Source organism: Amblyomma maculatum, chromosome 2 (genome assembly GCF_055883805.1).
Source record: "Amblyomma maculatum isolate TAMU_Amacu chromosome 2, ASM5588380v1, whole genome shotgun sequence".
Classification (NCBI taxonomy): Eukaryota; Metazoa; Arthropoda; class Arachnida; order Ixodida; family Ixodidae; genus Amblyomma; species Amblyomma maculatum.
In genome coordinates this window covers 226,180,006-226,196,813 of record NC_139345.1, presented here as the reverse complement: position 1 = coordinate 226,196,813, position 16,808 = coordinate 226,180,006, and the positions used below count along the sequence as shown (strand labels likewise).

At 46.0% G+C, this 16,808-nt stretch overlaps 1 protein-coding gene across 2 annotated transcripts in view; it reads right to left on the bottom strand.

Moving 5' to 3' along the window:
* Positions 1-16,808, bottom strand: part of Gcat (Glycine C-acetyltransferase) — a 238,625-nt gene that overhangs the window by 198,403 nt on the left and 23,414 nt on the right. For both annotated transcript variants that reach the window (XM_084595840.1, XM_084595841.1), the window contains exons 3-4: positions 12,729-12,818; positions 11,391-11,610 (exon numbers count right to left, since the gene is read on the bottom strand). In XM_084595840.1, the coding sequence (XP_084451966.1) occupies positions 11,391-11,610; positions 12,729-12,818 (310 nt within the window). The remainder of the gene's footprint in view (positions 1-11,390; positions 11,611-12,728; positions 12,819-16,808) is intronic.

Below are 16,808 nucleotides of genomic sequence, written 5' to 3'. Positions count from 1 at the left end.
GAAAACAACGGCTAGACATTCTTGCTCCGTAACCGTGTAATTTCTTTCACATTTACTCAACGAGCGGCTGGCATACGCTATCACGTGCTGATCGCGTCCATGGCGTTGTATAAGTACAGCGCCGATACCGATACCACTTGCGTCAGTGTGTACTTCAATTGGAGCTGATGGGCAGAAGTGGCGGAGGATTGGGCCCGAGGTCAAAAGAAACTTCAGATGACGGAAAGCTGAGTCACATTCGCTGGTCCAATTGAATGGTGTATCTTTATGCAGTAGACTCGTAAGTGGGTAAGCGATGTCTGCAAACCTTGGTATAAAGCGTCGAAAGTACGAGCATAACCCCAAAAAACTCTGCAGCTCTTTTACTGACTTGGGCACGGTAAAACTTTTGACGGCTTCAATTTTCTTGGGATCTGGTCGAACACCTTCTTTGTCAACTAAGTGACTGAGGACAATTGTTTCACGATCACCAAAATGACATTTCTTTGCATTCAGTACAAGACCAGCTCGTTCCATGCAATTAAGTACGATATCCAGACGGCTGTTGTGCTCACTAAATGTTGTGCCAAATATTACTACGTCGTCCAAATAACATAAACAAATTTGCCACTTTAGTCCACGTAGAATTGTATCCATGAACCGCTCGAATGTGGCAGGTGCATTACATAATCCAAAAGGCATAATATTAAATTCGTAAAGTCCGTCTGGTGTTACGAATGCCGTTTTTTCTTTGTCTGCAATGTGCATGGGGATTTGCCAGTAACCGGATCTCAAGTCAATAGAGGAAAAGTATGAAGCTGAGTGCAGACAGTCAATTGCGTCATCTATACGTGGAAGCGGGTAGACATCTTTCTTTGTGACTGAATTTAAACGGCGGTAGTCAACACAAAACCTCCATGTGCCATCTTTCTTTTTAACAAGGATAACTGGAGCTGCCCAAGGACTACAGGACTCTCGAATAATGCCGCGCTTTAGCATGTCTTGAACTTGCTCATCTATTACCTTACGTTCAGTTGCTGAGACTCGATAGGGCTTCTGACGTATTGGAGGGGCGGACCCTGTGTTGATCGTGTGATGAATACGACTGGTAGGCAGTGGCATTGAGTCATCCTTGGCAAAGTCGAACACTGTCACGTGTTTCAGTAGTAGTTCCACTAGAATACGACGCTCAGATGTAGAAAGAGACTTACTAATCATAGCCGTAACTTGGGTCTCCATGCCTGGTCGCACCTGCCGCTCAGTGACAGAGCTGTTTAACGCCGCGACGGAACCGGAAATGCCTTCCTCGAAACGGGCGAGTTTCAGGCCCCGAGGCAACACAGTTGGCTCTTCAGAGTGGTTCACTGTCCATAGCTGAGTGCGGCCTTTAGTCACGGGAATGACGCAACGAGGCACAAGGATACTCTTCTTAGAGCAGGTGAATCTCGTAGGTTCTACTATAGCCTCAAAAGATTCGCACTGGTTCCGAATAGAGAAAACCCGCACGAATGCTGCAGATAACGCTGGCACAATTGTGTCTTCTTCCACAGCAAATGCTCCAAATTCAGGGGTCGAGTCATCCACAAGAACTGAAAGTAGTGAAGGATTCAAAGCAATCTCTCCCGTACCACAGTCTAAAGTTGCACCACACTCTTGCAGAAAATCAATCCCAAGAATCACGTCATGCGTAGACCGAGGCAGTACTGCAAATTCTACTCTAAACTTGAGGCCGCCAATAACAACATCCGAAGCACACACACCAAGAGGAACTAAAGGTTCACCACCGACACCACGGAATAACACTGCACGGTCACCACTGAACATTACGTTTCTACCTAAACGGTTCTTAAAACTCAAACTCATAACAGATACTGTAGCACCAGTGTCCACAAGAGCCATTGTTTTCACACCATCAACAAACATTTCCAATTTGTTCTTTAACATAAACACGGGCAGAGGTATGGACGTCATCGACTCGCCGGCGGCCTCACCTCCATCGGCCGCGCCCCCTAGTTTCCCGGAGGCGGAGGGGTAGAACGACGTCGAGGGGAAGGTGACCTGCGCGGGCGCTGGGGTGGCGGCGTCACACTACGATCAGATGCAGGAGATGAATTCCGCAAATGTGTCGAATGGTGTGAGTCCCCGGTAGGCATAGTCGGGGATCGTTGTTGTTCGGTGTGCAGCCGTCCGTGAATGTTCGCGTGGGGTCGGTAATCTTGTACAGTTGGAAAACGACGGCGGCAGTATCTAGCGATATGCCCCGCAATGCCACACCTGTAGCACACAGGTTGAGGGCGCCAACGATCAGCATAAGAGTCCTCACTAACAAAGTCGCGACGTTGGTTGTAGCGAGGCTCTCGCTGCTGACGAACCACATTTTCAGAGTAGGCGGGCCTCTTTTCCATCGGCTGGTGGTCATAACGTTGAGTATAGCTGCGCTGATCGTCCATATGCGAAGCGCCGCTAGGTTGAACCCACGGAGTGGACAGGGCGGCAACATTTGCCTGCGGTGCACAACTCTGCCGCACATATTCTTCACTACAGATGGCGTCCCTAGATCTTGACAATTCCTCGCGTACAATCTCTCGTATCATATCAGCCATGGAAACTGAAGGACAGGCTTCAACACTGGCTACAGAGGTGACATTGGCCAGTCTTCCGAATTTAGGTGTAATTCGTCGCAACTTGAGAGCCTCAAATGTTCTACAATGCTTTATAACATCAGCGGTGGTGCTCAGGTTCTCTTTGCTAATAAGAAAATTATAAACGTCTTCCGCTATTCCTTTCAGGAGGTGACCGACTGTCTTCTTCAAGCATAGTGGGGTTGACGAGTCTGCATAGCTTTAAGATAGCTTCGATATATGCAGTACAAGTTTCTCCGGGTACTTGTGCCCGGTGAAACAAAGTTTGTTCAGCGCGCTTCTTCTTTGCAGGTTCATCTCCAAAATTTTTCTTGATTTCGCTGGTAAAGATAGCCCATGTACTTAATGAATCCTCGTGATTATCGAACCAGTCGAAGGCAGTGGCGGCAAGGAAGAACACCACATTAGCCAGCTTAGTAGCGGCGGTCCAGTGATTGTATTTACTCACCCTTTCGTAGTGCTTCAACCACTCATCAACGTCCTCCTCAGGTTTTCCGGAAAAAGTATGCGGCTCTCGATAATGGGGCCAGTTGTTCGCCGTGGATGGTCCTGGCTGCTCGGTACTGCTGTCTTCAGCCATGTCTGATGGCATTGGTGGTAGGCCAGCAAGTCTACGGCTTCTTCGGTAGATGAAACGCTCCGTGGTCGCTACCCAAGCACCTCTCACCAAGATGTTACGTACTTTGTACGCGATGTTACGTACTTTGTACGCACGGGGGGTTTATTTACAGGGATCTGTACAAAGAGGACTGCAGCGAAGCGTACAAGCGTTCCTCTGCCCTTGCTCTTTCTTCTTCTTCACCGATCTACCCGACCGCTCTTTTTCATCTTCCGTCGACGTTCAACGAAGGCGCGTGAAAATATGTTTAAAATTACATTCCGAGTCTGTGCCTCTATCTCCTCATGCCCAGTGTGGACCCAGGACCACTTTAAATAACTCCAATCATCACAGCAGCTCACTACTATTCAAAACTAGGACAGGGGTCCTGCAAACGAAAACATACAGGGGCAAAATTTGAAAAAGTAGACGCATTATGAGCGGTTTGTGGAGATGAATTAGAGACAATAGAGCATATAGTGCTGAGGTGCAGGAACCTTCAACTTCCCATCCCAGATGGAAAGGAGACAGATCTAGATTTTCTGGGGAAGATGCACAAATAGATGACAAACAAGTTAATACAGTCGAACCCGGATATATCGAACTCGAAGGGGATCGCGAAATAGTTCGATATATCGATAATTCGATATACAGAAATCGGCTTGGGACAGCACTTACGATGCGAAAAAACGATACCGCATTTGTCGCGTAATCAACTCACTCGCATAATGAACCCACCCTTCACTTTTGCACTCGAGAATTTGGAAAAAAAGAAAGCGTTAAGGCCAGCTCGCTCACATGCAAGCGATTAAGCTAATCTCAGCGACGAGCCGCAACGACAGAGCAAAAAATTTCCAACTTGTTGGAACTGCGTCTCCCTCTGCCATTCGAGCCACCGCGGCAGCTCGAAATAAGGTTTCTGTGTCACCGCGGCAGAAATCGCCAGCGTTTTCGCTTGCATGTCGCACTCTGTTTCGGTCATCTCATCCACAGCTCATTTCTTGGCAGCGTGCCAAGATGCTGCGCAGCGATAACGTCGCGGCGTGTTTATCTTTTGATAGCTCCTGCAGCAGCGGGGAGCGAACTTGGCAGACTGCCCGTGATGACTTGATTGCACAAGCCTGGTTCGATTTATCACGCCGCGCTTGGAGCGGGCGTAGTCCACTGCCACAAAATATTGGAAAGCATGATACAGTACCTGCAAATGCTGTTTGAAGCGAAAAATGCTAAAAGCCAGTGTCATGATCGCAGCTGACCGCGTGCTTTCGTTAATTCATACATGCAAGAATAAACGACTACCGCAAAAAAAAATAAAAAGAAAAAAAAGCCGCTTCGTAACGCCATATCTTATGCTACGCCGCGAGTACAGCACAACGATAAAAATAGACGACTCTCGAAAAAAAAAAAAAAAGATAGATCTGCCGCTTGTTAACTTCCGCAGGCGCCATAGCCACGTCAGCCGCTACGCGCAGAGGGTTCGCAACACACGCTGGCGAAAGCGTCCGACGTTCTGTCTGAAAACGAACTGAGCTAGCTTGGCGCATGCGTAGCGCGTGCTGAAGGAGAGAGATAGCTCGGCAAAATAATGGGCACACCCTTGCGCTTCGCTCTGTCGTGTCTTTCCCCACTCGTTCCCACCGATTCTCTCTGGTTCATTCACGCACATGGCTTGCAAACGTCACGTGCTGGCGTGCCGGAAACAATAACCGCAAATGCGCGCGCCTTTAGGGAATGGGCGCGGCGCTGCCCTAGCCGAACTGTCCCCTCTCATTACTTCCGCGCGTGGCTTGAAAACGTCACGCGGCAAACGGCCGAGGGTGATGCGATCGTCTTTGGGAAAGGCACACTTTCCAGTGCGTGGTGCAGAGTTCGATATATCGAACGACCGGTGAAATTGAGTTCGATCTATGACACGGCTTTCCTATACTTTTACATGGGATTTTCAAGGGGATATTCCGTGAGTTCGATATAACCGAAATTCGATATATCCGGGTTCGACTGTATAACGAAGGGGTGGTTGGGAGATTGGTGGAGTAGGGCAAGGGAGAGGGGAAATTACGAAACATGGGCTGACTCTAAAGGGAGGAAAAAAAGGGGGAATATAGGCTAGGCGGAGCAAGCTACCACCCGATCATCCTCATCATTAGCCTGAGTATACCTACTGCAGGGCAAAGGCCTCTCCCATATTTCTCCACTTAACCTGGTTCTGTGCTAGCTGCATCCACTTGACGCCTGCGAACTTCTTAACCTTATCTGCCCACCTAACTTTCTGCCGCCCCCTGCTACCCTTCCTTTCCCTGGAATCCAGTTTGTTACCCTAAGCGACCATCGGTTATCCTCACTTCGCACTAGATGTCCTGCCCATGCCCATTTCTTCTTAATTTCCACTAGAATGTCAGTAACTTGAGTTATTTCTCTGACCCACTCTGCACGCTTCCTATCCCTTAATGTTACCCCTACCATTTTTCGTTCCATAGCCCTCTGCGTTGTCCTCAACTTAAGTAGAACTCTCTTTGTTAGCCTCCATGTTTCAGCCCCATAGCTGAGTACAGGTAAGATGCAACTGTTGTATACTTTCCTCTTAAGCGATACCGGTAAGCTGCTAGTCATAATCTGCGAGTGCTTGCCAAACGCGCTCGATCCCAATCTCATTCTTCTTGTTATTTCCTTTTCATGGTTCGGATCTGCGGTTACTGTCTGTCCTAAGCAGACATATTTGCCTACTACTTCCAGTGCTTCGCTACCTAACCTAAACTGCTGTTCCTTCCCGAGGCTGTTGAACATTACCTTAGTCTTCTGCATATTGATTTTCAAGCCTACCTTTCTACTTTTCCTGTCTAGGTCACCAATTATTCTTTGCAGTTCATCTCCCGAGTTACTTAGCAAGGCAATGTCATCAGCAAATTGCAGATTTTTGAGGTATTCTCCATCTACCCTTATACCTAACTGCTCCCATTCCAAGTCTCTGAATACTTCCATCACATCACATCACATCACTTTATTTTGCTTAAAGACCCCTTGCGGGGTGTTATATAAGGGGTGGGTTTTTACGGCTGCTCCTAAGCAAGCTGTGAATAGTACTGGGGAGATTGTGTCTCCTTGCTTAACACCTTTCTTTATGGAAAATTTGTAACTTTCTTTATGCAGAACTATGGTTGCAGTGCACCCTCTATATATATATCTTCCAGCACTTTCATGTACGGTTCGTCTACCCCCTGATTTCGCAATGCCTGCATTACGGCCGAGGTTTCTATTGAGTCATATGCTTTTTCGTAATCAATGAATGCTATGTATAAGGTCTGGTTATATTCCGAGCATTTTTCCATCACCTGGTTGACGGTATGGATATGTTCGATAGTAGAGTACCGTTTCCGAAAACCTGCTTGATCCTTTGCTTGATTGCAGTCTAAGGTTGTCCTGATTCTATCAGCGATTACCTTAGTAAATGCCTTATACGTAACAGACAGTAAGCTGATTGATCTGTAATTTTTTAAGTCCTTAGAGTCCCATTTCTTATGAATGAGGATAATGTTTGCATTCTTCCATGGTTCCGGTTACCGCCGATGACACCAGGCACTGCGTATACAGGGTGGCCAGTTTTTCTAGCACGATATCCCCGCCGTCTTTCAACAAATCTGTAGTTTTCTGATCCTCTCCAGCTGCTTTCCTCTTTTTCATAGTTTTTATTGCTTTCTGAACCTTGTCCTTCGTCACTGGTGGAATGTCTGACTGCTTTTCCTTACCGCCAATCTCATTACGGTCCTGACTACTTTGGTTACTGTAGAGATCTGTATAGAACTCCTCGGCTACTTTGACTATCTTGTCCATATTCGTGACGATGTTGCCCGCCTTGTCCCTTAGCGCATATATCTGATTTTTGCCTACGCCCTGTTTATTCTTCACCGCTGTTAGGCTTCCCTCGTTCTTTACAGCATGCTCAATTTTCTCCGTAATATACGTCCTTATATTGGTCACTTTGCGCTTATTGATTAGCTTTGATATCTTTGCTAATTCTATCCAGTCTGTTGGATTGGAAGCTTTCATACTCTGGCGTTTCTTAATCAAATCTTTTGTCTCCTTAGACAGCTTACCAGTATCCTCTCTAACTATCCTACCGCCTACTTCTACAGCGCACTCAGTAATGATATCTCTGAAATTATTGTTTCTTGCTTCTATGGTAATGTTGCCATCCTCAGTTAGAGCTGAATACCTATTCTGTAGCGAGATCCTGAACTATTCTGCCCTCCCCCTAACCGCTAATTCGTTGATGGGTTTCTTTCTTACTAATTTGTTGCATTCCTTCTTCAGATTTAGGCTAATTCGGGACCTCACCATCCTGTGGTCACTGCATCACACTTTCCTAATTACCTCTACATCTTGCATAATGGCGGGGGTTGAACACAGTATGATGTCAATTTCATTTTGTCTCCCCATTAGGACTTTTCTATGTCCATTTCCGGTTCTTCCATTTGCTGAAGAAGGTGTTCATGATTCTTAAGTTACTGCGCTCTGCAAACTCAACTAGTAACTCCCCCCTGCTATTCCTACAACCGATGCCATAGTCACCTACTGCTTGGTCTCCTGCCTGCTTTTTCCCTAACTTGGCATTGAAGTCGCCCAATAGCAGTGTACTGCGTCTACTTTTCGCATTGCCGATTCTACATCTTCGTAGAAGCTTTCAACTGCCTGGTCATCATAACTACATGTAGGTGCATAGGCCTGTACAACCTTCAGTTTATACCGCTTATTAAGCCTAATTACAATGCCTGCCACCCTCTCATTATTACTATAGAATTCATCTATATTACCCACTATATACTTATTGAAGGAAACCTACTCCTAGTTGTCGCCTCTCTGGTAAACCTCGATAACACAGTACATGCCCATCCTTCAGTGCAGTATATGCCTCATTCGGCCTCCTAACCTCACTAAGCCCTATGACATCCCATTTCATACCTTCTAGTTCCTGCAAGAGCACTGCTAAACTAGCTTCACTAGCTAGGGTTCTAGCGTTAAACGTTGCCAGGGTCAATTTCCAATAACGGCCTGTCCAGCAGAGCCAGGAATTCTTAGCACCACCCCCCCCCCCGCTGCGTCACAGGTCTGACCGTCGCCGTGGTCAGTTGTTCCGCAGCCGCTGGTGACTGAGGGCCGGGGTTTTATAGGACTACCGCCCGATACAAAGGGTAAAGCCACCATCCATCCATCCAAATCAGCCAAATCCCAATCCATCCAAAGCCAAAATGTTGCACCTTTTCTCGTGTGCTCAGAATCACATTGTCCCCTTGATCACGCGCTTGTCACACCTTTTTCAGTAGATTAGCGTGGTTATTTCTGTTGTTATCACATTTCGCACGATGGCAACGCACTGTGCATGGTACAACACTTACCTCAAAAAGGCTATTGTGAGAGCAGATAGAATCGGAAATTCTGCAGCAGCTCGACGGCTAGACGTTACTAATCTACCTTATGTGGGTGGCGGATGTAGTGGGAGGTGATTTTTAAATGTGGGCCTGGCCGCAAAGGCTTCCGAATTGTTTGGGAGGACAAGGATAAAAAGGAAGACTGGGTTTCCGAGAACTCGGCCTCCGATGACGACGACGAATGATCATTTTTGATTAGACTGCAGGTCTAATCAAAAACACTCATTCGTCGTTGTCATATTGGAAGCCTGGAATTGCCATAATGTCTGCAGGGTCTTTATTTGGGGGCTGGGATTTAAAAAATTTCTATGCAAAATATACTACCCCATTCGAGTTGAAATAACCGTCACAGAGTAGCAAAATACAGTCTACGTTATCTGATAAGTTATTCAATATCGGTACTTGCCTAGATTTTCCGAAATCGAGAAAAAACTGCTCTCGGTGGCGTGCACAATTTTCGCAGAAGAGAGACGAAAAGCTATTTTGACATGAATCGTCATCTGTCGGGCAGCGAGGCAAGCGCGCCAACGACCGGGAAGGAGCTTGCTTCATTGTTCGACAGATGACGTACCATGTCAAAGCAGCGTTTCGACTCTCTTTTGCGAAAATTGTGCACGCCGCCGAGAGCAGTTTTTCCTCGATTTCGGAAAATCTAGGCAAGTACCGATGTTGAATTACTCATCAGCTAATGTAGACGGTATTTTGCTACCTTATGAACGTTATTTCAGCTCGAATGGGGAAGCAGATTTTGCATAGGAATTTTTTAAATCCCAGCCCCCAAATATTCAAGGCCCTGTATTAAAGATACTTTTTCAAACATTTATCTTTCGTTACATTCGTGGTTTTATTTTTTCCCACTGGGCAATATGGAAAGTTGCCACTCGCATTACATCCGCGGTCGCGTTACATTCGAGTAAATATGGTACACAAATCCACAATTTATTGCGGAACTGCAGGAAACTAGGAGCCTTAATCATACCTGTCCATTGCATAGGAACACTGGACAGCATACTGTTCCTTCTCCTTTGCAAGTTTACAGCTGTGTACATGAAGAGAGTGCATGCAAGACATGAGACATAACCTGTCCCTTATGCCAATATTCAGTAAAACAAGGTCCCACATGAATACTTTTTCCGCGCACTATAAATTAATGGAATTCCATCCCTGTAGAGATAATAACGTCACACAACTTTGAAGACATTTTTTTCCGGTAAATCATCCCAAATACAGTCGAACCCGGATATATCGAACTCGAAGGGGATCGCGAAATAGTTCGATATATCGATAATTCGATATACAGAAATCGGCTTGTGACGGCGCTTACGATGCGAAAAAACAATACCGTATTTGTCGCGTAATCAACCCACTCGCGTAATGAACCCACCCTCCACTTTTGCACCTGAGAATTTGAAAAAAAAAAAAAATGCGTTAAGGCTAGCTCGCTCACATACAAGCGACGATCGGCAGCGACAGAGCGAAAATTTTCAAACTTGGAAGCCGCTCGAGCCACCGCGGCAGCTCAAAACAAGGTTTCTGTGTCGCTGCGGCGGCAGGAAATCGCGAGACTTTTCGCTTGCATGTCGATGGCGCGCGTCAGTCCGTTTCGGTCGTCTCATCCACATCTCATTGGCAGCGTGCCAAGATGCTGCGCAGCGATAACATCAGGGCGCCTTTAGCTTTTGATAGCTCCTGCGGTGGCGGGGAGCGAACTTGGCAGAGTGCCCGTGATGGCTTGATTGCACAAGCCTGGTTCGATTTATCACGCCGCGCTTAGGGCGGGCGTCATGATCGCAGCAGCTGACCGCGTGCTTTCGCTGACTCATATATGCAAGGATAAACGATAAAAAAAATTAAAAATTAAGCGGAATAAAGATCCCCGCAAGAAAAAAGAGAAAAAATCCCTGCCGCTTTTTAATATCTGCAGCCGCCATATCTTATGCTACGCCGCGCGCACAGCCCAACGATAGGAAAGGATAACTCTCGCAAAAAAAAAAAAAAAAAAAAGAGCGTGCTGCCGCACGCAGAGGGTTCGCAACACACACTGGAGAAAGCGTCCGACGTCTGTCTGAAAACGGGCTGAGCTGGCTTGGCGCATACGTTGCGCGTGCTTAAGGAGAGAGATAGCTCAGCAAAAGAATGGGCACACCCACGCACATGGCTTGCAAACGTCATGTGTTGGCGCGCGGGAAACAACTGCAGATGCGTGCGCCTTTGGGGAATGGGTGCGGCGCTGCCCAGACCAGCTGTCGCCGAACTGTCCACTCTCATTCCTTCTGCGCGTGGCTTGAAAACGTCACGCGGCAAACGGCCAAGGGTGATGAGATCGTCTTTGGGGAAGGCACACTTTCCAGAGCGGGGTGCGGAGTTCGATATATTGAACGACCGGTGAAATTGAGTTCGATATATGACGCGGTTTTCCTATACTTTTACATGGGATTTTCAAGGGGATATTTCGTGAGTTCGATATAACCAAAATTCGATATAACCGGGTTCGACTGTATAGCAGTGTTTGTAATCCTCTTTATTGTGTGTGTTCAATTTCCTTTATGCTCTGATGTTTTTACAATTAGTTGCTTGGCACAGCAATGTGGCCACCTGTTTGTAAATCCTATGTGCAGTTGTTATTTTGCTTTCTTAGTTATTGTGACAATTCATTTTTAAAAAATAAAACCGCTCCATCCTTCTCATGACACTGTATTTTGTTCTGCATTGTCATATCTGTAACAGACACATGAGATGATAGCATACCCTTCATGTCTCGATGTTTGTAGCGGTACTTTTGTGCCTTGCAGAGACGGATGCCATCGATGATAGAAGCATGGTTCAGTTCATCCGATAACACTGCATCCTCGGGGCTCAGCAGGACCTCGAAAATTCCCGCGTTGGCGTCAAAGCAGCTGGCGTACAGGATGGCATCCTCCCTGTCATGGAAGCGTGCAATCTTCCGCTCCAGCTCCTTATGGATGTCCTGTGTCCAAGGCAAGGTGCAGTGCTCAAGCACAGAAAGCACTAATCTTGCGCATTCTGCCCGACTGTAACCTGACAGTTGGAAAAGCCTGTTGAACAGTCGAGTGCTTTACCAAATGAGCTCGCCAACAGTTGGTAACACACAAGCATGCTAACTTATGCAAGGAACAACTGCTAAGCTTTCTTTTAGTTTCCGTGAAGCATTTTAATGCGACAGCATTAGACTACATAACGCAATTTCGCTCCCTTTCTTGCCTCATGCTTCGTGCAACCTCGCACTGACACTTAAAGCCCTCCAATCGCCATTGAGCTCATGAGAAGGACCTTGTCTAGAGTAAGTACATCGGAGGGCACTGAGGCAGCAATAAGAAAGGTGAAAAATTGAAAACAAATCAAAGAGAATGGTTGCCAGGGAGCAGCACATGAGGCATAAAATGCATCACCAATGGCAAAGCAACATAACCGAATTTTTTTGAAGGAGGTCAGTTACTGACCGCAATTGCCAAAAAAGGAAGACTCTGTGGCTGAGTTTGGACATGCATTAGGCATAGCTGCACATGAACTCAGCTAATGTGCGTACATGCGCACAAATAAATACACAAAGACAACGCTGCCTGGTGAAAGAACTGACCCAGACACAAAAACATGCAACAGCATTCTAACGCTATTGCAATCTAATCCCACTTCTAGCACATAGTGTATGTAAGTGAATATAAATCTCCGATGCTGCAGCAGCTGCTGCAGTGCTCTCTCAGTGCTGGAGATGAGCCAGAGTGTCTTAGATAACCAAACGTGTCTTAGATAACCAAACTGAGGTAGATTTTTAAGCTACAAGATATCAAACAAGCAATTAATGAAATGTACAACATAAGATGACCACTAAAATCGATCAGCCACTGCTAGCAGCAAGTAAAAAATCTGATTGATTTGGAAAGTAGGCGAAACACTCTACTGTTTTTAAAGAAAAACCCACTGAAGCAGAATCAGAGTTAAGAGAAGGAAAGCCATGCAGGGCTTCCATCCCCATCCTGAAGAAGGACAGCAGAGTGCCTCCACTTGAAACAAAAGAAACTACTGTGTTTCTGGTGATGAGCACGAAGGATAGTGGTCTCCATGCACCTGCGTTCCACAGATGAAGCGCACAGAGCTCAGTCCTGCACCGTGGGTGTCCAGGGCCCGCTTGCCAGCCTCAATCACCTCAGGGTGGCTCTGCATGTCACCACCAGCACAGGCATAATATGTGTGACCATTCTAGTCATAAACGAAGAAATACAGAGTAATGTGAGACTCTTTGTAAAGCCCTGTTGTTCAGAACCAGATCAAATAGTGGGCATTCTGAGCAGAGCTACTTACATGCATTTTAAAGAGAACCAGGCAGAGTCCAACCACGGCAGCAAATGCACTCCAAAGGAAGCCCGCGGCTTAGTCAAAGTACCCCATAAAGCATTGAAGGCATGTCCCCTGAGCCAAGTGCTGAGGCAGGCTATTTGGTATATTACTTGCAGGTAACATTCCTTATTAAAATGCGACACAAATGGCAAAAACAGCACTGACGTACAACAAAAAATGTATGAATTCGCATAGAAGAGGAGTTTAAAGGAGAAAAAGAATAACACAATGATTGCTTCCCAGGCAGCTCAGAGGGTTTCCAGTGTTATATAATGGCATTAAGGACGGACTCTCAGATATGAGAATGGTACTTATCCTACCCTCTAAAGGGGTTCTGAACTCTGGAGGTGTCGCCTAGCAGATCGTGTAGCCTGGGAACTTTTGACCAGCCCTGTTGCTTCGTGGCACACCTGCACGATTTGCGGAGCTCCTGCCAGCACAAGACTTTTGTCACAAGGCTACAGGGAATCCCACCACATTCCTCCAACCTGGCATTAATGCCACTTCTCCACTGTGGTCTGAAGGAAGGCCCTTTACAGGCAGACTATCGAGCAAAGTGCCTTGAAAGCAGCACACGAAACCTGGTGGAAACTTTCTTAAGGTTTTTCCTCTGCCCTCAATGGGACTCCAGGTGGGCACCAGTGCAAGAATGTCCCAGGTCATTCTTGTCACATGGCTTTGCTAAAACCATAGAAAATTGAGTTCAGAACTACATATCTGAAAAGGTCTAATCACTCGCGTGTGCCTGAGTTCAAGCCTTGCCAGAACCTTCATTGCCTCACTTTATTAGCACTCAGGTTGATTGATTATGAAGGTTGCCTCAAAGCAGAACACACTAGCATTCAGAAGATTCTCACACAAGCAAGCAAAAACTCTTTCATCTAGGGAGTTGCATATCGTTTCCTACCCGACGAGGCTATGGAAAGCGTGCCGCTAGATCTTGAAACATATAAATCAAATATGTGTGTTATTAGACGTTGTGTATAGTAAATTTAGCTACAGTATGTTCACAAACTTTAAATTAAAGATGGCGCGCATACGTATCGGCGGTTTGCGTCAACACGTGATATCTTTAACTGGTTACGAGAGTGCTGCAGAGAAACTGCATTATTGTGCCTAGTTAACCTTCTGCGAAGCATAAAACTCTTCTTTATAATGTATAACCATTACACGAAAATTCACTTTTGCTTCTTTGATTTATGAAAAGATAATTATTGGTGTCAATTGGGCTAGTAGCTAGTTCTTTCCAGCCGTAAAAGAGATGGGTGATCTCCGCTTACGAAAAAGACTGCTTCTGGAAAGGCGATTGAACTCTCGTGTGCCTGCGGATGAAACTCTTTTTGGAAAGATGTCTTTTTATTCAAATGCCTTTACAGTGCCCGTGTGACATGGGTATTAGTCCCACAACATTAATGAGTGCTAAAGAAAAATGTTGTTAATTTGACCTTGATTAATGCACACCTATGTAAGCATTGCAGCAGTGCAATGGGTGCAAGGGGTGCAGCGGTGGCGTAGCGGTAGAACATCCGCCTCGCATGCAAAAGGACCGAGGTTCAAATCCCGGTGCCGCGCAATTCTTTACCGGATGAAAAAAAAAAAAAAAAAAAACATCCGCGTGTCGATGGAATTGCAAACAGGTTTGGGGTGCGACGTGATGCCGGTGACCACCTCCGGCAACGCACTCCCTCACCAGAACAGGAGCTGGCCACCCTGGTGCAGTAATTGGCCGTAACCCCTCATAATAAGCTCCACAAAACCCCGGCCCTCAGTCACCAGCGGCTGCGGAACAACTGACCACGGCGGCGGTCAGACCTGTGATGCAGCAGGGGGTGCTAAGAATTCCTGGCTCCGCTGGACAGGCCGCCATTGGAAACTGACCCTGGCAACGTTTAACGTTAGAACCCTAGCTAGTGGAGCTAGCTTAGCAGTGCTGTTAGAGGAACTAGAAGGTATGAAATGGGATGTCATAAGGCTTAGTGAGGTTAGGAGGCCAAATGAGGTATATACTGTACTGAAGGATGGGCATGTACTGTGTTTCGAGGTTTACCAGAGAGGCGACAACTAGGAGATTTCCTTGTCAATAAGTATACAGCGGGTAATATAGATGAATTCTATAGTATTAGACAGTTGCAGGCATCGTAATTAGGCTTAATAAGCGGTATAAACTGAAGGTTGTACAGGCCTATGCACCTACATGTAGTTATGATGACCAGGCAGTTGAAAGCTTCTACGAAGATGTAGAATCGGCAATGCGAAAAGTAAAGACGCAGTATACTGTACTAATGGGCGACTTCAATGCCAAGTTAGGGAAAAAGCAGGCAGGAGACCAAGCAGTAGGTGACTATGGCATTGGTTCTAGGAATAGCACGGGGGAGTTACTAGTTGAGTTTGCAGAGCGCAATAACTTACGAATCATGAATACCATCTTCAGCAAACGGAAGAACCGGAAATGGAGATGGAAAAGTCCTAACGGGGAGATTAAAAATGAAATCGACTTCATAATCTGTTCAACCCCCGCCATTATGTAAGATGTAGAGGTAATCGGGAAAGTGCGATGCAGTGACCACAGGATGGTGAGGTCCCGAATTAGCCTAAATCTGAAGAAGGAACGCAACAGATTAGTAAGAAAGAAACCCATAAACGAATTAGTAGTGAGGGGGAGGGCAGGAGAATTCAGGATCTCGCTACAGAATAGGTATTCAGCTCTAACTGAGGATGGCAACATTACCATAGAAGCAAGAAACAATAATTTCAGAGATATCATTACTGAGTGTGCGGTAGAAGTAGGCGGTAGGATAGTTAGAGAGGATACCGGTAAGCTGTCTAAGGAGACAAAAGATTTGATTAAGAAACGCCAGAGTATGAAAGCTTCCAATCCAACAGACCAGATCGATTTGGCCGAGATATCAAAGAATAAGTGCAAGGTAGCCGATATAAGGAAGTATAACATGGAGAAAATTGAGCATGCTGTAAAGAACGGGGGAAGCCTTAAAGCGGTAAAGAAGAAATTGGGCATAAGCAAAAACCAGATGTATGCGATAAGGGACAAGGCGAGCAACGTCATCACGAATATGGACAAGATAGTCAAAGTAGCCGAGGAGTTCTATACAGATCTCTACAGTAGCCAAGGTAGTCAGGACCGTAATGAGATTGGCGGTAGGGAAAAAGTCAGACGTTCCACCAGTGACGAAGGATGAGGTCAAGAAAGCACTAGAAACTATGAAAAGGGGGAAATCAGCTGGAGAGGATCAGATAACTACAGATTTGCTGAAGGACGGGGGGTTATAGTGCTAGAAAAACTGACCACCCTGTATACGCAGTGCCTGGTGTCATCGACGGTACGGGAACCATGGAAGAATGCAAACATTATCCTCATTCATAAGAAAGGGGACTATAAGGACCTTAAAAATTACAGACCAATCAGCTTACTGTCTGTTACGTATAAGGTATTTACTAAGGTAATTGCTAATAGAATCAGGACAACCTTATACTGCAATCAAGCGAAGGATCAAGCAGGGTTTCGGAAACGGTACTCTACTATCGATCATATCCATACCATCAATCAGGTGATATAAAAATGCTCGGAATATAACCAGCTCTTATACATAGCATTCATTGATTACGAAAAAGCATTTGACTCAGTTGAAACCTCGGCGGTGATGCAGGCATTGCGAAATCAGGGGGTAGACGAACCGTACGTGAAAGTGCTGGAAGATATATATAGTGGCTGCACAGCAACCATAGTTCTGCATAAAGAAAGTAACAAAATTCCCATAAAGAAAGGTGTTAGGCAAGGAGACGCAATCTCCC